This window comes from Alligator sinensis, unplaced genomic scaffold (genome assembly GCF_000455745.1).
Source record: "Alligator sinensis unplaced genomic scaffold, ASM45574v1 scaffold707_1, whole genome shotgun sequence".
NCBI classification, from domain to species: domain Eukaryota; kingdom Metazoa; phylum Chordata; order Crocodylia; family Alligatoridae; genus Alligator; species Alligator sinensis.
In genome coordinates this window covers 661,767-684,019 of record NW_005842065.1, presented here as the reverse complement: position 1 = coordinate 684,019, position 22,253 = coordinate 661,767, and the positions used below count along the sequence as shown (strand labels likewise).

At 42.1% G+C, this 22,253-nt stretch overlaps 1 protein-coding gene across 7 annotated transcripts; it reads right to left on the bottom strand.

Moving 5' to 3' along the window:
• Positions 1-1,190: 1,190 nt before the first annotated feature.
• On the bottom strand, positions 1,191-17,994 carry ILF3 (interleukin enhancer binding factor 3). Of its 7 annotated transcripts, none has more exons than XM_006023360.3 (19): positions 17,845-17,994; positions 17,532-17,758; positions 16,650-16,830; positions 15,964-16,111; positions 14,526-14,617; positions 14,012-14,107; positions 13,663-13,774; positions 13,089-13,186; positions 12,597-12,708; positions 12,366-12,494; positions 11,846-12,045; positions 11,264-11,434; positions 10,644-10,781; positions 10,242-10,418; positions 8,036-8,189; positions 7,567-7,620; positions 3,641-4,000; positions 2,028-2,162; positions 1,191-1,859 (listed from the first exon to the last, which is right to left on the bottom strand). In XM_006023360.3, the coding sequence occupies exons 1-19, from the start codon at positions 17,845-17,847 to the stop codon at positions 1,726-1,728; spliced, it is 2,721 nt and encodes a 906-aa protein (XP_006023422.1). In that variant the 5' UTR covers positions 17,848-17,994; the 3' UTR covers positions 1,191-1,725. The 7 variants fall into 7 exon arrangements, with proteins under 7 accessions (XP_006023422.1, XP_006023423.1, XP_006023424.1 ...); XM_006023361.3 differs by having other exon boundaries at positions 10,644-10,769; XM_006023362.3 differs by having other exon boundaries at positions 10,644-10,766.
• Between the last annotated feature and the right edge of the window lie 4,259 nt (positions 17,995-22,253).

The window sequence follows — 22,253 nt, the reverse complement described above, 5'->3', positions numbered from 1 at the left end:
CTGATTTGACTTGGAACACTTTTTATTTATTTATTTTTTTTAAGTTACCAGCTTAGTCTCTGCTGGTACAACAGATGATTAAAAGGCAGCACAGCCTGGCTGCCCCTAGGCTGGGTTTATGTTCCTACATTATCACACAGGAGCTGACCACACATTGGTGGCTACATTCATCTCACTGGGCATTCAACCCAGGCTCTCCAGTGCCTTAACTTAGAAGCTGGCAGGGATATTTTTTTTTTTTTTGGGGGGGGGAAGAAGAAGAAGAGGAGGAGGAGGAGAGAAAGGACTGGTTCTTCCTGCTTTGTTCCCCACACAGAGGTACTGTAGTGATATTATCAGCAGCACTGACTGGCTGGAGAGATCCAAGAGAAGAGCTCCAGTTGCTTTTGGAAAGAGCTGGCAAAAGAGAAGGAAGAGGAAGAGAAGGGTAAGGGTGGATGGAAGTCTGGTGTGATAGCCAATACGCAGGTCAGAAAACCTAGCAGCAAGTACTGGCTCTGAAGTTGGTTCATCACAGTGGTAGCAACATCTAGTGGGCAACTCCTGCATTTCAGACAGATTGGCATACAGTAGTGGTTTCTGCTCAGCACACCTCATGCCAGCTGAGCACAGTACAAGCCAGCAGCCCCACTATCATGATAAAGTTTAATTCTGCCCTAGTTTCTCTTTGGAGAGCCACCTTCCACCATATGCTCAAGGCAACCCACCATGCCAAGGCCCTGTGTTCCCAGAACAAGGCAGCACTTCTAATAGCTGTAGAAAAGGAGAGGAATACCAGCTAAGTCCCTCTCCCCTCAGGAGGATGGTGGCAGCTTCATGGAGGCCCATACAGTCAGGACCAGAACCCCCCAAAGCCAGAGTTGATAGATGCCATGGTTGCATCGAGGGGCTTGTTATTCTACCTATAACTGCTACTGGAGGCACTGCCCCAGCCCTGGCAGTACTGGCACCAATGGTCAGAAGTGCAATCAGAGTTAACTCTGAAAATCAGGAAGCAAAACTTGGGAGGGACTCTATTTTTAGAGACAGCTACCACATCCCCTATTCCTCTGTATTCTCCCTCCCCTCCAGGATCTTCTAGGTACACTGTATCAAACACATGGCTCACACTTTAAATTCAGCAGTTGGGACATTGGTGCAAAAAGAAAAAGGCAAGAGGTTATTGACTGCAAACAGGTATAAGCTACATGTTTGGGAGACAACGACATCAAGAGTTTGTGTTTATTTGTCTACATTCAGCTTAATCCAGATGTACTGCCTGAATGATTCAGACATACAAAACCCACTCTTTTCCCCACTGGTTTTTAAAATAAAATCTTCACTTATAAAACTGAAACACTAAAGCATTAAAATACAGAAAGCTCGTTTAACTCACTTCACAAAAGCATTAACAGATGACATATCCCTTCTCTATTTAAAGCCATACCACGGTCATGCACCGTCTATTTTAAATAGAAAAAGGATACTGAAATTGTATTAACTCAAAAAACCCTATTTAGACAAATTGTAATGGCAACTAACAAACCATTAAATACATAGATGTCCAAAATACAGCTAAGTATGGAAATACAGGTACTCAACCATTAGTGACTGGTATCACAAAGAGCACTGCAACATGGAAACGGGGGGGTTTACATGTTTACTGTGATGCAATAAAACTGATATTCAAAGGGTGCGCAAGTGCGGAAGGTAACAAAACTTCACACCCATGGAGAAGGGGCTGGTTTATCTGTATTGGTAATTCATGCTGTGATCGTTTCTGCCGTAGCCACCTTGAGAGGCCTGGTAGGAGCTGGGGGGTCCACTGTAGTTCTGGCCTGAACCTGGAGAGTTGTAATTGGACTGAGAAGAATATCCACCTGAAAGGGAGAGAGGGGAGGTGTTACTTCCTTGTGGGACAAACAAGGGAACATGCAATGAAAAGGAAAATCTGGTGTGAACTGCTGTGATGCAGAATGCACAGAAAAACCAGCAGTTATCTTAGCGTGCGGCATGTGAGAGAGAAAAAAAAAGTGCCGTATACTAACCTTGTTTACCTTGGTATGAGGACCCTCCTCCCCCAGATCCTCCCCCATAGCCACCGTGTGATCCAGTGTTGTACGAGGAACCTCCTGACCCATAGTTATTTCCTCCACCACGGCCGCCACCACCACCACCATAACCTGCAAAAGGAGAACACAAGCTTAACAAAGCTGGCTGTACAGCACACTGCTCTGCTCTTGGAACAGGATGTCTTGTGAATGCAGAGACCATCAGCACACAATTCCGGACTCGTCTCACTAATTGCCAAAGAGCGATTGCCAAGTGTCCAATTAAAAGAAAGCCTCTGGCTGGTAAAAGCTTTGCAGGCCTCACTTCCAAAATATTGGAGGCTTAAGCAAAACGGTGCACAGAATACTTCAGTGCCCATCTATTATAGTGCTGCTCCTCTGCGTGTGCGCATGCATGTTGTCTGACCCAGGGCTGCAGAAAGACTGCATGCAAGTCAGAAACCCCAGCCTGCTGTGAAGAGCCAGGGCTTGAGTACTTTCTCCAAGGCACCTGCTTGGGGCCACCAAATTTAAATGATCTCCTAAAGCTACTTGGGTGTTAGTGTAGGGCCTCTGACTAGTGACCTGGTGTGCTCCGATTTACAACTCTACTCGTTTGCCTACTCATGTTTATTCTTATAAAGCTACCAACTAAACTGATAAAGGTGGATAGTACCAGAGCTAACCCAGAAGCAAAGACCCTTAAAACAAGGGACACAGCACAGGCCTTGGCTAACCTGCTAAGAAAATATGTACAAAGCCATTTTCAAGGAACGTAGCATTAGGATAGGGTAGATCAGTAAAAGAGTTCCAGGCTAAACTAGTGAATTGCTATTTGACAGCAAAATAATCTGTTTAAAACAGGCACCTAAAATATTTAAACAAACTCTGGTCCCAAATTCTGATCTGTTTATACCCAGGGAGAGGTGAGGACATCCATTCTGTGTCCATACCAGCATCCTGATTCTGTTTACATATGGAACAAAGAATTTGGGGGACACCTTTAAGCCCAGCAAACAAGTCTCCTGCCACTTGGGCCCAGAACTGGCAGCAAACAAAGCCTGCTACATGCAACAGGCCTGGCACTCTGAGCTTGCAATCTCCTACATCCGTAGGCAGATGCAGACACCTAGTTGAGGGCCAGGCAGTACCAATGACAACCAGCTTTCCTTTAGGTGTGCCCCATGGAGCAACACTTATTCTCATCTTCTTCAAACCCACTCAAATTCCTAACTGAAGATGAGGAAACTTCAGAGTAATACAAACTGACAATGAAATCTGGGTTTGAAATATCTTGACCATAACAGCCAAGTCTTAGCAGGGCTTGGGAATACTTAATCCAGTACCACTCACTAACCCTTGAAGACTCCAGCAATATTCTCCATGGAGGCATGACTCTGCCTCAAGTACAGCCACTTAAGCCTAAGCACTCACCTGGGCTCTTTTTCCCCCTGGGTCATGCTGCTTATTGATTCTACCCCCTCCAAGCACAGCTTTAACTATAATAACAGCCAGCAGTCCCAAGTCTGTTTAGATATATTGTGAGAGAACCTCACAGCTGGCCTTCACTGCCATCCCCGCCCTTTTCAACCAGACAAACCACCACTCACTGTATTTGTTCTCATAGTTGTAGTCCGAGCCTCCACCACCAGGTGAGTTGTAGGAGTTAGAGTATGATGAGTAGTTGCCTTGGCCATGATTGTATCCTTTCTGTTTGCCTTGTGGGGGGCCATAGTTGCTGTACTGATTTTGGTTATACGACTGCTGCTGTTGGCCTTGGTGGGACTGATACCCTGAACCATAGGAAGGTTTTTGCTGTCCTCCGTGCTGCTGCTTCTTTCCAGCATGCTTAGGTGGTACCGGCGAGTTGTAGTTATCACCACCTTGGTAGTAGGAGCCATACCCGGAGGAACCACCGCCGCCGCCGCCACCACCGGAGTTAGAGTGTCCCCCATTGCTATAAAACTGGCCTAAACAGAAGAAGCACAAGTTAGGTTTCAAATGCCGCAGTGTTTCTGATGGGCAGATGTATTCCCAGGCCTTGGGTATCTCCCCTAAAGAATGCTATCTAAGGGGTTATATACCTTACCTCACAGCTGGAAGGTTGCCAGTTTTATGACTATTTTGATCTTCACATTGGAGGAAGGATTTAAGAAATTCCACGCAAAACCAAGCTGTGTAATGTTTTGCTCGTTTAAGGAAACAGATAATTTCTAGATACACTGAAATGATGCCATCTTCCAGTTATACCCTGGAATTTCTCATTAACAGCTCTGACCTCATTCCCCATAGACTTAATTCCTGCTAAGGATTACTCCAAATTCTAGAGTTAAGTTGAGAGCAATTCCATTCCCCCCCCTCGCCATGCATGTTACAATATTTCATGGTTATTAACTTCACGTTTGGCAAGCAGCTAGTATTTATCTGGTGCTCAAAGTTACATTGGAAATTGAGTGGGTCATCAGTAACTACTGAAATTTAACTCTCTACTGCAGAAAGAAATGGCGACAAGGAAGTCAACTTACTTCTGTAACGAAGACTTAAAAAAGCCAACATCATGCAGGGTTACCAGACACCACTGCAAAGGTACACAGAAAAATCAGGTCCTAGTTACCTTTAGACCCCTACCTCCATGTGGTAATACAGGCAGATTCTTAAGTTACTGAGCAATTGCTTTGCAGCCCAACTTAATGACTGCTCAATTAAATTATCAGCCAACTTTAAAAATGGGTGATGGGAGCAGACACACTTTGCTCAGACTTTTGGAGTAAAAGTCTTTTTGTTTGGCAAGAAACAAAAGCTGCCAGGATCTAGATGATCTCTTGCATCCAATATCCATAGCACACATTCTGGGAGACTACCCACTGCCCCAGGAAATGGCCTGGTTAGTTTAAATGGCTCTGGAAGCCACAGGGAAATAGCAGGAGAATGTATTCCTTCTCCAAAGAATGAAGATCACAAAAGCCAACGAATAAATATTTGCTCTGTTTCAGCCACTTCCTGCTTGCAAAGCCTGGACTGGACATCTGAATGGGTGAATCAGTTTGTTTCCAATTTTTTCTTTTCCCAGAGTTGGTTCTTGAAGGCATCTAAACTTTTTAGTTACTGTGTTGGTTTAAAACTAACATTATGCTTAATAATAAGACTATTTACTCTTCATCTCACCCTCTAAATTAGATTTTCTGTACTGCATGATTCATGGTTTTTTTATTCCCATGTGTATAGTTTAGACAAAGGGTTTTTCATTTGTTTGTTTTTTAATCTCTCTCTCTCTGCCCAAGAAGATTTAAAATATAGTTATGGCTGCAACTGGAGCATAACGAACTATTTCTGTGCTCCATGTAAATTTAAGGTACCCTGCTCCATCACTGGTACTTAATTTCTAGTCTTTGGTTCAAGTAGATCACTGGAATGAATGCATGAACCTCTCCAGATCTGAAAATTAAGGTCTGGGACTTGAACCATTTGACTGCAAAATGGCAGAAGCCAACACTCTTCCGAAATGAAGAGTTAAAACGGTTTCTACAACTGTTCCATTCAGGCACAGACTTCATATTTAAGTACGAAACGTTAACAGTAACACCTGGAGCTAATTTCTTTTACTCCCCTGAAAGCCAATGAATAAAAATATCCAACACACAAGTAGTTACTTTAACATGTATTCATTTAAAAAAATGGCAGTTTTTCACCTCATTCAGGACAACATCTATTCCCTTGTATAAAAAAGAAGACATCATCTCAAACAATAACTTTCTAAAAAAAATAGGGTATGCATTAATTTTTGTTTTTAAAAATTGTTCACTAAATATCTGAAACTTTCCTTGGGCAAAATTTCAAATCTGATGTTTCACAGGATAGTATTCTCATCAATTTAAATTACTGAGTTAACTCAAAATGTTAAGCCTCAAATTAAATTAATGCAGTGGTGCAGGCTTTGCAGCTAAAGAAAAAAAAAAAAGAATAAAAGAAAAAAGAACAGTGACAAAGAAAATACAACACAAATGCTTGGCAAGAATAAAGGACCACACACTTGACATTTCATAAAAGGCTTGCGTCTAAACGACCAATTTATTCCCTGTGACTTATGTGAAATTTTATTTATTTTCCAGCCTACAAAGTACTTCTGCTTTAAGGGCAATAGGCATACACTACACCTTGCAGATGGCCTGAACGACCGCTCCGCTAAATTTGCAGCCATTTTAAGGTGGGTGGGGCATGGTGAAGGAGGGAAGGGAAGGGAAGGGAAGGGGTCAGTGCTTTAGGCCCTTTATGCTTGAATCAAAAAAAGCCCACTTTCATGTCACTAATCAAAATCCATGCATTTTAAGAAGTTATCAAGACTAACATTTTTTTTTACATCAACTCCTTAATGCCTGGATATTTATTGTACCAGTATTGGAAGCACAATTACAATACCTTTGAAAGTACACTAAGTCACATCCCTCCAGCATTTATCACCAGTGTATTACAAAGGGTGTGTAAAGTTTAAGTTCAACACATAAAAGATTCCACATACAAGTCAACAATTTTGCATGCTTAAAAAGCCGGGCTGTACTAGATTCAGAGATGTTGAGAGCCTTCCTAATATCAGAGGCATCTACCCAAGTTCTGGGGCTTATTAAAAGGTGTAAATTTTGTACAAAACCTGCCATAAATTAAGACAAAGGTAGATTAAAACACTTGAGTAATCGGTTCTTAAAAAAAAAAAAGAATGCTTTCCATAAAAAGCAAAAGGTGGGCTTTTTGCCTTTATGCTGAACAGAGCTGGCTTTGAAATTTGTGCTAACTGCACAAAAACATTCTTTCATAATTAATTTCCCCTGTTGTGTACATCAATACAACCAAGTTCAAAGGCAAATAATCACAATAAAAACTGCTACTGTCTTAAAGTTCTGCAGGCTAAGAGTTTCAGACAAGCTGCGGTGAAAAGCCACTGTTGAGAAACCCAGTGAAGCACAGGGACACAGCACGAACACTTTGGGTTTTGGAGTTCGAGAAAATTGGAGTAAAAAGCTGTTTTTTGTGCAATACTTTTAGATGATCTAGGAAGACCCAAAATCATGATAGCCGTAGCAGTCTGTGAAAAAGTCACCTACAAAAGGGGGAGACAGAGCAGAGAAAAAAATTAGAATTCTTTTGAAGATGGCAAAATGCGCCACATTTGAAAGTCATGTTTTAGATTTCTCTGCTCCTGTCACCCCCCAATGAAGGCTTCTTCTCAAGACCAATCGCTGGGTATTTTCAGGAAAATCATATTCACAAGAGTGGTGGGTTGCTTCACATGGCTTAAAGCAGAGAAATTTAAAATATTCACATTTTTAAAAGAGGAAACGTGAAGTCACCTGGATTCGAGTTTAAATTTTAAAACATTGGATTCAGCCATCTCTCATAATTTCTCATTTCCAAAAAAAAGTGAGAGAACCCACTATGATGGCTTCAAGCACAGGTATATATTCATGGCATGTCGTAACCCAATGTGTTTTACTAACCCCAGAAGAGTGCTGTGTTTCAGAGAGTTTAAAACATGAACACTTACTGTAGCCTGCTGTTGCCGAATTGCCTCCATAACCATAGCTTCCATATCCAGCTCCTAGAATGCAATGAAGTACTGTAAGACACTCATTTTCTATTAATACAGGGGAATCAAACCTCATTATAATGAAGGCTTCCCTTTCTAATCAACTGGATAATAAACTGGTCTGAGCCCATGGGAAAAGGCTCACAGCTGGTCCACATATCCTGCTGGCCTCCCACCCCATGCTACCCCTTTTTTAATAGAAGTTTCAGAGTTCATGGTGGGCTTTGAGAAACGCTCACAAGCTGGTCCCACAGGGCTGGAATGGCTCAGAAACCACTGATCTAATTCATGAAACATAGGAACTACAGTGGTTTATTATTAATGACATGCAAGTGCTAGCTCTATGCTTTCAAGCCATGAACTCTTATTAGTTATATTTAAAAAACAGAGGACAAGTTAACAAAATGAGCCAAGCCTGCAAACTCACCGGAATTCATGTAGCCACCATGATTGCCACCAAATCCCCCTCTGCCTCTACCACGGCCACGCATGTTGCCTCCTCTACCGCGGCCACGCATGTTGGGAGGCGGTGGCACTTCATTGTGCATGGGGCCACCCATTCCAAAACCAGGGTTATGTTGCTGAAAAAGGCAGAGACCAGTTACACATCTGTTTCTAAAGAAGAAAGTGCCACCATGGTGAGACAGCTTTTATTTTTGCTTCTCGAGTTCAATGCAACGTATCCATTAACCCATGGAAACTGAGGCCAAAAAGGTAGCCAAATTAGCTAGACTACAGTGTCAAACTATGCATCTGTCTACCTTCGTAGGTTATGACTTGGGCAACTTCTGACATGGTGTCCTTTGAGCTTAAGGCAGAAGAATCTAGCAGCGTGAATGGAGAACTTAAATATTTCTGGGTGGTGGCTTTGTGATGATGGGTGCTAGCCTCCATAAGAACTGCCATTGACTGGGTCAGACCATAGGTCCATTTAGCCATCTCCTGTGTCTCACACTGGCAGACTGTGGATGCTGAAAGTGAGAGTGAACTGGATCTGACCAGGGTTTTTTCCATTGTTTCTCTCTCACTTGCAACATCCAGCATTTAAGATCTAGGAAGTTCTGATTCAGAGGCTGTGCCCTTCACTCCCATGCTCAGTAACTACTGATGCCCCTTTCCTCCAAGAATGTGCCTAATCCCTTTTTGAATCTGCTGAACTCTCAGCTTCCACCACGTTTGGCAGCAACAAGTTCAACATTTTAATTATATGCTGTGTGAACAAAAACTGCCTTGTGTTAATTTTAAATTTACTACCAACTCATTTCATGTTTTGACCCCTATTAATAAATCCCTATTGATTTTCTCTTCAGTTTAGTATTCTGTAAACCCCTCTCACGCTCCCTCTCAAAAGGTCTCTAAACTGATTAGACCTAGCCTTGTTAGTCCTTCCTCATAGTGAAGCCCCGCCATAGCGCTCATCATCCTTGCTGCCTTTCTCTGGAACCTCTCTAGAGTTCTATATCCTTTCGGAGGTGTGGGGTCAGAACTTGGCACAGGAGTCAATGTGTGGATGCACCATGGATTTATGAAGAGGCATGATGATACTTTCAGCTTTGTTTACAATTCCCTTAATAATCCCCAACACAGGGGTCAGCAACTCCTGGCATGCCTACTGAGCATGGCAGACAGCAGGGTAGCGCAGCCCGTCCTGAGGTGCACAGTCACCACCAGCATGGAGCTGATGGTGGAGCTGTGGAGCCTGGTGCAGCTGTTTTGCAGCCTGCTTGCTGCAGCTGCCCAGAGCCCAAGCTGGCTACAAACAGCTACGCCAGGCTCCGGAGCCCAATCACCAGCTCTGTGCTGGGAGCAGGGGAGAGATGGGGGTTGCACTGCCTCAGGCCCCTCCCCCACTGCTTGCTCTGAGGCACACAGGCACACACCAATAGAGCTGATGCCAGGCCTCCAGAGCCAGGCACAGCTGTTTGCAGCCTCCTAGCTACAGCCAGCCCCAGCTCTGGGTAGCTGCTGCCAGACAGGAACCCAGGCTGCTCCCAGCAGGCAGCTGCAAGCCCTGCTGGGAGCAGCCCAGGCTCCAGCAGCTACCCAGAGCCAGGGTAGCTGCTGACAGCCAGAGCCCGGGATGGGGGAATGGGGCAGCAGGGCTGGGCATCCTGCCATGTACCCCCTTGCCCTCATTTTGTTTTTCCTGGTATGCCGGCACTCCGGCACCTTCCAAGGTAGGCATTGTGGTGTTTTTTGGCACTCCAGCCAAAAAACATTGTCTACCCCTGCCCTAACATTTTGTTTGATGAGCACTAAGCTGATGTTTCTAGCCAACTGTCCACAGCAACTCCCATCTCTCTTTCCTGTGTGGGAACAGATAATATAGAGCCAATCATAATGTAGGTATAGTTTGGGTTATTTTTGGCCAGGTGCATCATTTTGCACTTATCTACATTGAATTTTATCTGCCATTTAGTTGCCCATTCGATTAATCAAGCCAGTTTCTTTTATAGTTCCTCACACTCCACTTTGGTCTTTACTACTCTGAATAGTTTTGTGTCATCCATCTCTCTTATAAATGGTATTACACCCCCTCCCATTCTGCCAGTGGCTGGCACAGAAATTACAAACACTATTAAATCTGATCACAGTACAGATGGCAGAAGCACTTAACCAATGGATTCACTTACCTTAACTGCAAATTTTGGTCCCCCCCTTGCAGGGACAGGAGCTCTTTTCTTCTTATTTTGTTCAATGGGAACAGGGGCATCTGGGAACAACTTCTCCAGCGCAGCCAAAGCAGCGTAAGCTTTTGCCACCTTTTTGTTTGAACCAGCTCCTTGAAATTTCTGCCCATCCACCTCAACCTTTGAAACAAATTGAAGCATCACAGTATGAATGACAGCTAGATAACCGTCATCACATTCACCTCGCCCACAGGGCAAGGTCTATGTATAGGAGGAAGATGCATCAATGCCAAGCAAGTAGCATAAGTGTGATGAAACTGTAACTAGATCAGGGTATTAATATTTGAGTGCATCTAAGTTTAAACCTCAGATGTAGAGGATCATAAAAAAAAGAAGTCAGCTCACCTCCATGACAAAGCGCTTGTCATGACTGCCACCGGTTTCGGAAATCAGCTCGTACTTTAGGCCACGCCTCTTCTCATTCAGTTCCATCACTGGATTCTTCCCATGCTTCGTCAAAATTGGTCCCTGCTGTTTCACATTCTGAAGTAAGTAGGAGCTGTGTTAAAGGTTCTAAAAGCTGCTAGACACTGAGTTACCAAAACCACCTGTGGCTTTTATAATTGAGAATATTAGTCTCAAGGCCACAACTAAACTAAATCTACCTGAGCTCACTTTTTACACCTGTTACTAATTACAATCATTTATTGTTAGCAAAAACAGACAAAATAAGAAAAGAGCAGAAAGCAATGTCTATTTTGCATTAATCTGCTTGATGTCTTATTAGACTCCTTGCTTAGGACTCGGGGGGGGGGGGGGGGGGGGGGGAGAGAAGGTAGGCTTTATAATATTTTATGGGATTTACAATAGGAGTTTTGAGAGATGCTTTTAACAAATGCTCTACCAGAAACATGGGGACATGTGCTTCAATTGGAATCCATGAGCAAAGTAAAAGATCCCTGAGCAACTAACCCCTCTTTTGAAGGGCAGGGATAACACTTAAAAGATTCAGAGTGTGCATTTACCTCTGTAGTCTGCTCTGAGGGAGGAGAGGCAGCACTGGGTGTAGACACAGTTTCTACTACAGGCGGAGGTGCGACAACTACTGGTTTTTGCTCTGTTTCCTCTGCTGACTCATCTCCTTTCACAGACTCTTTGCCTTCAACTCCTGTGGGTAAACCCATATCCTGCAACACCTGGGAGGGAGAAAAAAAAGGGGGTTCTTTAGAAAGACCCGACACCCATCTCCATGCCTCTGTAATTGGCAATACCTGGGCAAGTGCCTAGACTTTACTCAATGAAGCATTAGGTTCAGCACTCTTCCTGATGAAGCTCCCAGGAGATTTCAGACATTCCCCCAAGACTCTGCTATGAAGGCGATTCAACAGCAGAAAGGGAAGAGCCTCTTGGACTGCTCTGATTTCAGTACTTCAACTACATGAGATATGCTTTCGTCAGTCCTGTAGGGCCTATGAATTCTGCCAACCCAATTTTCCAGTTAATCAAGGAAGTTTCTCTTTTCAGGCTTGAAAGAGTAGCTGCTGGGCTATTTAAGGCAGGCAATTTGTTAAATATTTACATATGAAAAAAACCCCACAAACTCTTACCTTTACTGCCACATGCAATTTGGCTGTCTTTTTAGAAGGTCCCGATGCCTCAAATGTGCTGCCATCAACTTCCACAGACATAGTAAAGATAGGCGCGTGAACTGGACCAGTCTGAGAAACCAGCTTGTACTGGAGTCCAGGTTTTAGCTGGTTTAATTTCATGAGTGCATTCATAGCCTGGGGAGGTTCAGTTTTTTCCTCTGAAGGGAAGAACACAATGCGTCTTTTGTCAGATGTTCATGTTTGTTTTAAGACTAACAAACTGTTTTCAGAAAAAAGAGTGGTTACAATATAAATCACTGCATAGTCCTTGCATAGAAACTTAGATTGGGAGTTTACATTGTATAGCAAGTGGAGTCTTAAAAGCCTTAAAGCAGTAGGGAAAAAAAACCCTATTTCTACTCCCACTTCCTGCCATTTGTATTTACAACAGTTCAAACCTTTATACATTAAGAGTTCTGTAACATGCCCCCCCCATTTAATCTGAAAATCTCTTTTTTAGGCAGCAATTTACACCTACCTCTTGTTAACTCAATACCTTTTTTCTGAATCTTCTTTTTCTTTTTGCTGGGAGACTTCTCCTCTCCATCCTCCTCCATAGGGCGTTTCATTGGGGTGACAGCATACGTTGTACTGGGGGGAATCTGGACTGTAAGAACCAGAAGAAGAGCAATTACATACTCTACCAATTATTCCAAGATAAAAGTAATTATTCTGAGCACTTATATGTTCTTAAGACTTAAACACCTACCAGTGTAGTCAACTGGGTTCTCATTCTTTGGTTTCTTGGGCATTTTGGAAGGTAGGGGGTCCATCCCCAACACCTTGTGAAGCTGGCCAAAAGCAGCAAGGCGCAGTGCATGCTATAAGGACCAAAGACATGTTACCGAGATGCACAAGTTGCTAAAGAAGCATTTGTTCACTGCAGAGTTCCAGGCAAACCTTCTACCCACCCTTGCACAGAGACTCGCTGGTTTATATATGACACTCCTCAGAATTCCAAGTTCAACCCAAAATCTAAACAATGGTGGTAAGTCACTACATAACGCCTGATGCTTTGCTTCTGGTGGGCCAAACTATAAACTCCTTTATTGGTGTGGGACCCATTCGTATTTACTTGATTAGGTAATTAAAAAAAGTTAAACCAACCTCAATGAGGTTACTATACTACCATTACCAATATAGAAGTTCAGAGTCAATTGAACTCATTAAGTTTTTGTAACATCTGTAGTCAAAACTATACCTGAGCACTCTGTGTGATATCTTCCCTTTGTTGTCTGTCTAGATGCCCAATAGCATCAGTGGCTTCTTTTTCACAAGGATCATAAATACCAGAACCATCTGAAGGCAGGAAACAAGGAAGATATGCAGAGAATTATCCTGGTGTTTCTAAAGAAACTAAACTAAGTATTCCCTTGGCATCCATCAACACTCATCTATATAACACCCACAACTGATATTATCCATCCAATGTCCAACATTTGGAAATGTATCTGGATTATTTTACAAGTACAGTTATAAGTGAAGCTTGCTGAAACCCCTTAGAAAGAGAACCAGTTTAGTGTTCATAGAATCTGATCCTTCTCCCTAAAAGATTTAAATGTCATGGGTCCATTGCTTTAAGCACATATGCCCTAGGTAATACCGAGGTACGGTAGTACCTGTATATGCTACATTATTTTGGAAGCTCTAAATCCAAACTGTGCATACACGAGGGACGCCTTGGAAATACGAGACAATATAAAAAACGTACCAAGCTTCATCTGCATTCAATTACAACTTCTAGTTTGAAATTCAAATACAGAGAACCACCTAACCTGGCATCACAATTCCTGACGCAAGGCATTCAAGAACACGTCTCAGAGCCTCGCCAGCTCCCATTGGTCGATTAGCTGTTCCAATCGATTTTTCGCACAGCAGCTCTAGGGGCTGAAAAACATTTTTAATCAAAGTGAGGGAAGCAAATGCATGTGGCTCAGTTGAGTGCTGCAACTGTCCAGAGTTTAGAATTTTGAATTTCTGCAGTGAATTTAAGTGAGTTTATGCTGTAGAAAGCTGCAAGTATACCTTCAAAAAGCACAATTTCTAAAAATGGAGCATTGTGAAACTGAAGATACTTTAACAGAGACATAACACAACGTTACAGAAATAAGTAAGTAAAATTACCCATCCTCTAAGCGGCGCCCAAGTAGGAACACGAGTACACAGATCCCTCAGCACCCTGATGACGATGACACATGATTTCAGCCCATTAGCCCTGGCCTAGAATAAGTAATCAAGCAGAAGCACATTTAATAAAAATCCAGAAACCCGTTAAAAAAAAATCTGCAGACATTCACTTTTGCAGTGCTACTTTGTCAAGGGTAAAAAAAAAGAAAAAAAAAAAGAAAAAAAAATCGATTCACAACATTACAATTTAGAACTTAAAAAGAAATTACAGTGTACAAAAGCAACATTACTCTTAACACAAAGCAGCAGCTATGCATCTACTCATTAAATAAGTTTCTTCTTTGAATGTTAAATTCACTTAAGTGCTTCTTTAGCAACTGTGCCGTTGACAGACGCTAAATTCAGCACATCTAACTACTGTCCAATGTTTTACGTATTTTAAGATAAAAGTTAGCCAGTTAAACTTTACAAATTTTCTACTTAAAGACAAATATAAGAACAAAATGCAAACCTGGAACCACTTGGCGTGTCGGAGTGACGCCAAGGCAGCAAGGCATTTCTGCCTGTCCAGAACGTCCGGGGAGTCGTTGACTGATAGCGTTTCTATTCGTGGATGGAATAAGAAGACAAGGCACAGTTTGACCAAGGGGGTTCTGTCAGGTGGAGAGGGGATGAGGCAGCTTCCTAGAGGGCAGCTGAGGCTCCCAAGAGATCTTGAGCTATACCCTGTCCCTGGCAGAATGGCCTGCAGTACACTGCCCTGCGTGACCCTTACTGAGAACTTGGAACTGCTGAGAGGAAGAAGACTATGTGTAGCTGATGGTAGGCTAGCTTCTCTACTGAAAGGGAGGGGGAATATATTCCTGTTTGGAAGGGGAAAGAAATCCTATGCTTCTAACAAAACTATGGAGGACCTAAGCCTACAATAGTTAGTGCAAGGGCAGCTAGACTAAATTCCCATTCTACATCCAGAGCATAACTGTAAGATGTTTTTTCTAGAACCAAGGGAACCCCCTCCGCCCATAAGGCTTGACTGCCCTGGCCCCAGCTCGTGACAGAGTGCGTCCTGTTGGTCAAAGGTCCAGCGTCCCTAAAATCGACAAACTAGAAGGCTTGGTAGACGAGGTCAGATATCAGAACCATAGACAATCAATAGAGCACAAAAATACTCTCCAGTCTGTGCTGCGGCAAAATTGAAGATCTGTTTGAAAAGGTTTTGAGTTTCTGAAGACCAGGGTTTTAGATAAGGCTAGTTTGAACATTTGCTAATGTATACAAGTTTGCTAAACAGGGTGATGCCTGTGGTACAGAATAGACTGTAGTAGAAGGAAAAAAAGTAACATATATATTACTTTTCAAAGTATGAATTTTTTTAAGTCTTTTTTTTTTTTTTTAAATAAAAAAAAATGAATCAGTAAGTTGAAGGACGGAGTCTAACTTTATCCAAAACTCTGCATCACATCCTGGAATTCAGAACTTAAGCTGATAAAACAGCCAATCTAGAGAGACCCAGAGTGCCCATCATTTTTGCTGCAACACAAACTGTTTATAACAAATCCAATTTCATGTACATGCAAGTCATTAACAAGAAGCCTTCAATGTTTTGAGAGAGAGATGTTTACATTTGTCATTTGTGTGGGCCACTTACATGGCTAGATAATAAAAACAAAGATTAAAACAACGACATTACATATTAGTGAACTAAAGGCCCAGGTAAAAAATAAATAAATAAAAAAGTGGAATGTCATTTGAAAGGTGCTACTCAATTTTAGAAGTCCATTTCTAATTAGCCACAACCACAAATCTCGTAGTCTGTATTAAACGGTGGAATTTGCATTGTGCGGTTTAAGTTGTGTAGCCTGAAATTGAATAGCACATTTTAACAGTGAATTAGCAACGGAGAACGTAAGTTTCCAGACTGACTGTTAGCCGTTTTCTGTCTTCCATACCTCCAGCTAACTGTTTTTCCATTTCTTCTCTGACAACAGGAGATGTCAAATGGATGGTCAGGGTCAGCGGAGGCTCTTTTGTGTTCTTAATTATAATTGCAGCATCACCAACTGACTGGATTATTTCATATTTATCTTCAGTAATAGCCTACAAAGCAATAATTTTATTGTTTAGACCAGTGAGAGGGGCAAAACTTTTTAGCAGAAGTACTGCAGATTGATTAGCTATACACTCTCCTCGAGTGCCACTTCAACCCCCTTCCTCTGCCCAATATGCTGCTCCATTGCCCTATCTGCAGGTTTGCTACTGGTCCCAGCCCCCCACCCTTGCCTCCCTGCAATCTGCAATAGGCCACACGCAGAGGCTACCCATGCCACTTGTGGCACTATTGCTGCAGATTATCTAAGCCAGGAATGCCCATTCTCCCAGATTTGTGCAAAGCAATACCCTTCTTACCCTAGAAAGTATTAACAAGGTTTGTATGATTGCTACCTGAATTTTCAGTTTAGTTGACATATAAAGTGAGATTATAGCAACTGTTTAAAGAGGGCGACATGCTTATTCAAGGTGGTCTCAAAAGCAGCCATCAAAAGACATATCACCAACTTCTCTGTTCCGTCTTTGGACCTTTAATTACAGTGCCCATTGCAATATGTATACAAACTGATTCAAGGGTTTTACTCACAGCCAGCTGTACTCCAAGATTGTCAGCTACTTTCTCCAGAAGACCTGTTGTTGGTTTATCCTTGCACAAGAGAACCAATTCAAGATCCAAGTCTCCCTTCAGTAATAAACCTTTAGCTACCAGCCCAACACGCATCACTCCACGAAGGGTCCTAGTCAACTGCTCTGTAGCCTTCTGGTCCCTGAGAAGATGGATGCACACAAGGTGGCACGGGTCAGTGAAGAAAAGAGTTACGAGATTTCTGTGCCTTATTCTCCCTTCCATAGCCATAATGTTATCTAACACCATACTGCTATTAATCTACACAGGGGTGCTTATGGAGCTGGCATCCAGCCTGTAGAGCTCCTCGCAAGCTGGGAAATTTGTGGCACTGTTAATTGCCACTCCCCTGATGCCAAAATTATGGACTGGGAGGGAGCCCTGTGGGCTGGATAACATGGCCCTGGGCAGTAAATCTGCCAGCATACAGGGTTAGCCCAGCACACAGCCCAACCCCATGCAGGATCTGGTCCTCATACCAGCATCACACCACTCAGGTTGGATGCCAGGGGTCTAGAACAGTGATTCTCAACCAGGTGCTGCAAAATCCTTTGAAGGGTGCCATAAAGTGTGATGAGATAAGGCCAAGAGGATATAAGCAGATAAGTGCAGGCTCAGTCCCTCCTTGAATGTGCTCCTGTCTCCATTGCCAAGCCCTTCTACAAGGAGCACTGTAATAAATTATTTTTTGAAGTGGGGCAGGGGGGAAGGCACTCAATTCAGAAACGTTATGGAGGGCACCTTGAGTCTGAAAAGGTTGAGACCCACTGTTTTGGAAGAAAAGCAATGATTCAAGCACACAACAGTGTCTTTGAACAACACCTGCCTAGTAATGTCTCTTACCCTCCTTCTTTGTTTTCTTCTTCTGCCGCTGTTTCCATGGCCTCCGGTTCTGGCTGCTCACCAGTGACTTTTTCTTGTTCATCAATCCAATCAGACACAGCTTTGAGAGCACGTTCTGTATGGGAGACCATGTTCTGAACAGCCTCAAGCTCTTCCTGAGTTGGGTAAACGGCTGAATGTTTTGCCATGACGTGGCGGTCATCATTCACGAAAATCCGCATCGGTCGCTGAAAAGACCATTTGAAGAAGTTTAGCTATCAGTCAAAAGCACCAATTTCATGGCTATTTCTGCAGCCTGATTTCAGAGCCTTACCATTTTTGCTTCCGAATCTTTGCTGTTTTCAAAGTTTTCCAAATATATTTATCGCGATTCTCCTCTTAAAGAGTTATACCAATACCACAGCTTTCTGTAATGTGAGAAGAGCAGAAAAAAATGACTACCAATGTACTGAGAATCGACCAGGGTATCATCTTGCTAAGTGCATAAAACCAATAATTACTCAGATGTGTTAATATTTATGCACTTGTTAAGTGATATCTTTATAGAGTAGGACCACAGAAATATTTACACCTGGCCAAATTGTATTCCTGAAGACCAAAACACCTAGACATTGATTTACTACCTGAAAATTGCCCAAGTGCTAAACACTGACCAAAAAACAAACAAACAAACAAAAACCAACCCCCAAAACCCCCTCTATCTGATACACTACACTGGTCTCCACATGTCCTTTTACAGCATCTGATGAATTGAGCTTGGGCTCATAAAAGCTCATGCTACACATCTCCGATTTAGTCAGTCTATAAGGGGCAAACCTACCCTGCTTCTGCAAAACTTAATTTACCAAACAGCTGCCATTCTAACAGCTGGAATGACTGCTTGGAAAGCTATTCTGAAAGAAACTGCAGCATGTTCAGCTTTAAGATACAATATCACCTTCTCAATACTGGTCTGACAACTGCTTCCAAATGTTTGTTATATATTTTAGCCATGTATAAAGACTACCCAGATTATGATATGAGGCCAAACACGTACTGTATTTTTTTTTCCCTAAAGCACAAAGGGAATGAGGTTACAATTCAGGCTCTAAACAGGATGGAAGAGATTCTAATAGTCAGGCCAGTAAATAGGATCACTGGGTGTCTAATCCAAGCTTTGTTTCTGAACTGCAATGGCCCATGGTCAGTTATTTTGCCTTCCTACGCCTAACATTCTCCCCCATGAAAATGCTTCATAAAAAAAAAGTCACCAACAAATACCCTCCTAATTTGAGTTGTAATATATAAGCGCGCTTAAGGTAGACTACTGGCCAGCCCATGCAAAACTAGTCTACACTGGAGAAACGCCAAGAACCGCTGCTAAGGTTTAACTCCTAGCTATTCAGTTTTATGGGAAAAGGAACCAGCTGCCATAAAACCAGTTTTCCCAACTAGAAATGTCCTCCTAGCACCTATTTATCCTAGAGAATTATAAATCAGTAATTTATTATCTAACTGCCACACTGATTCTTCTCACAACCTCATTCTAATGCCTGTTAAGAAGCAGGCTACTTTGCGACCGATACGGGTATTACATAGGGTTCATTAACTTTTTCCCCCCCTTCTGTCTGTATAAGAGTTACAAGGAAATAAAAGTTTAGTCTGTTCAAGCCGGCCAATTTGTGTAGATTAACTTTAACACCTTTAACAGAATTATTACGATACAGTTATCCGATGGTGATTCTTGCATTTCTTGTCACCACTCGGAAGTTATCTCCAGACTGGAACAAAATTACTAATATAGCCCATATCACAACTGAGTTAGCTTGCTATCCATCTGTATGAACTCACATACCTTCCCCCCTGCCCCCATCTTTCTTTTGAAAGCCCTTCAGCAGTAACGAGTTCAGATTCAACTCCTACAGGATTCAAGTCTATGTGAAAGGCTATACCTTTCCAAGAATGTTTTCAGATGCAGACTGACTCTTGGCATGAAGCTCAAAAGACCACCTTCCTCCCAGTGGAATTTACCCTTCTAATCTCAAACAGCTGTGAGAATATAGGAAACTATGAATTGAGATTATGGTACAAATCATTAAGTGCTTACGTTAACGAAGTCATCAAAATCATTTCGAAAAATCTTTTAGTCATTATTGGTTTATCAAACTGAAAACTGACATAGTCCATCCATCTCCTCCAAACCCCTTATAACAAATCTGATATTACCTTCAAAGAATGACATACTTTTTGGATGCTAGCTAGCACTCAACAGAGCACACAAGTGGTATCTTCAACATGAGAATCTTATTGAGCTGAAACAGGCGATACGTTATCAGGCTTCAGAACCACTGAATAAACACAAGGGCTTTCAACAAAAAATGACATATGAATACAAGTGCTGACAAACTCTTAATTTCAATACCTCTGCAAGGCTCCATTTCATTTCATGTTGGGTGATGTTAACTCATCTAGTTTAGCTTGATGAGATAATACACATCCATACTGATTGCTTGTGGCACTTTCTGCCCACCTCATGTGTCAAACATTGTAGGGTACAAAACCACATAAATCTACTCTGGAGTTTTAGCTATTTGTGGAAGTTTGTGCTACACAGAAACGGGATGAGGTTATGCTTCATCTTCTTTACACATGGATCAAAGCAGGTAGGTATCCTTGAAAACAGTTAAAACCATAAGGCCCTGATGAGTATTATGAATAAAGCTTGCAACTTGACAATATGCTCAGGGTGCCCTGGGTTATCTATTTTGATTATTGAGAGGATAAGGTTAGGTGTACTTGCAAATTGTAAGAAGTATATTAACAACCTCTGACAGAAGCAGGACATTGGTTGCCATGGTCCTGCTGCTTTACCTGTGGCAAGTTTGGGTGTGACATCCTTTTTTGTCAGGGTTGATGGTAGTTTTACTAAGAGGTTAAATTACAGATTTGTATAGGATGGTTTGGATTGGGATGATTCTGCCTCAGGCAGGGGTTTGGATTAGGTGACCTATGGAGGTCCCTTCCAGGCCCACTTCTCTATGATTCCAAGTACAAAACACTGTGGAGAGTTAGGAAAAGTTAGCAGCAGCTAACTGGCACAACAGCTAGTGTTTTAATAAAGCAGTGCTGCTATAACTTTTTATTATTTGTCCTGCAGCAACACCTAAAAGCCAGCCATGAACAGGATCCCTTTGTGCTACAAACTGTAGGAGTGGAATGAAGATGGTCCCTGCCTTGCAGAATTTACAATTGAACCTGTTATGATGTAACCCAATTGTTAAATATATGTGGCCCATTCTCATTAGGGCTTTGTTTAAGTGGGCAATTTTCTCATTCAGATTTTTATGACAGTCTTTTGAATCAGAAATAGTTAATACTCCAGTCTCATTGGCAAAGACCTTTCCCCTTCACTGGGACTGCTTGGAAAAATAAAGTATGTTAGGTGATTGCAGGTGTGGGGCAGCCTAAAAGGCATAAAATGCCATCACACATTATTCTCAGCCTGTAAGACAGAGGTGTGCAGATATCCAGGTATAGTTGCGCATCTCACCTTATGTTAATAAAGCACAGAGTTTAAATTTCCTAATACCTTTCCTAAAGCCAGGGAGTTGGATTCATGTACCAGTCTCAAAACTTTCCCCAGCCAGACAGGTAAAGACGACTTGCTAGCCATAGATTACTTAGCCGGCATTACCAAGTAATTTAATTATTTGTTCTTCCTGATAATTACATTTTATACAAGTTGTTTGCAGCCATACAACAGTAATAGCTGTTATTAAAATCTCCATAATTCCCTCCAAGTGAGATGAAAATCTATTTAACAGCAGGGAGTTAACAGCAACTCCAGGTTCCCCATTAAAAAAAAAAAAGTTAGGGAGATTTAGGTTTCCCCCCTTTTCCAAGACCAACACTATCAGCTGGTATCACTGAGGCTTTTTAGAGCGTAAACACAAGAACCTCATATTATGGCTCCTGCTGCATCAAAGTCCTTGGACTTCTCAGGAAAGATAGCCACAGACCAGATTAATAATAAAAATGCAGATGAAAAAACTCTATGAGTTGTGAAACTTGTCAGTTGTACACAAGGTTAATAAGCAATAAACCATGGAACAAACCAAGAGGATATACCACTCTAAAGTGGCATCATTTCCCTAACCAACTCATCTTCCTTTGAATTTTTAGCAGCTGATTTTGAAGCTACAAAGCACCAGTGCTTCAAAGTAACGGATCAAATCATCTCACATGCCTGAAGGGCATAATGGCAAACCAAATATTAGAAGCTTGCACATTTTTTTGTAAAGACTTTTTTTTATCCCGATGATACCTTAGGTTAAAGAAGAGAGAATTCATTTTAGTGTACATTTCTCAATTTAAGGCAGTTCCAAAATAAATAAATACCCATAACTTCAATAAGACCGAGTAATCCATTTAATTTTTGTTTCTAGCCAGGTCTGTTTTCCAGTTCTTATACCTAACAGGACACTGTAGAGTTGGGGTTAGCAAAATTCAAACATCTTGTTCTTGGGCTTCGTAAGGCTTCCTACATAAAGCCTACTCTAGGTATAACAAATCCAACAGCATGTTTTGTCCTGTGCCATGCCAAACTCCAATTAGAGACGATGTCTATTAATAAAAAGCAGAGGTACCAGATTTTTGCAGTTAGGTAACTATGCCTTCTGAAGGTCATACCTGAAACTGAATTTTGAATCATCCCTAAACTGGGGGGCAAGAAGGGGGCTGGGG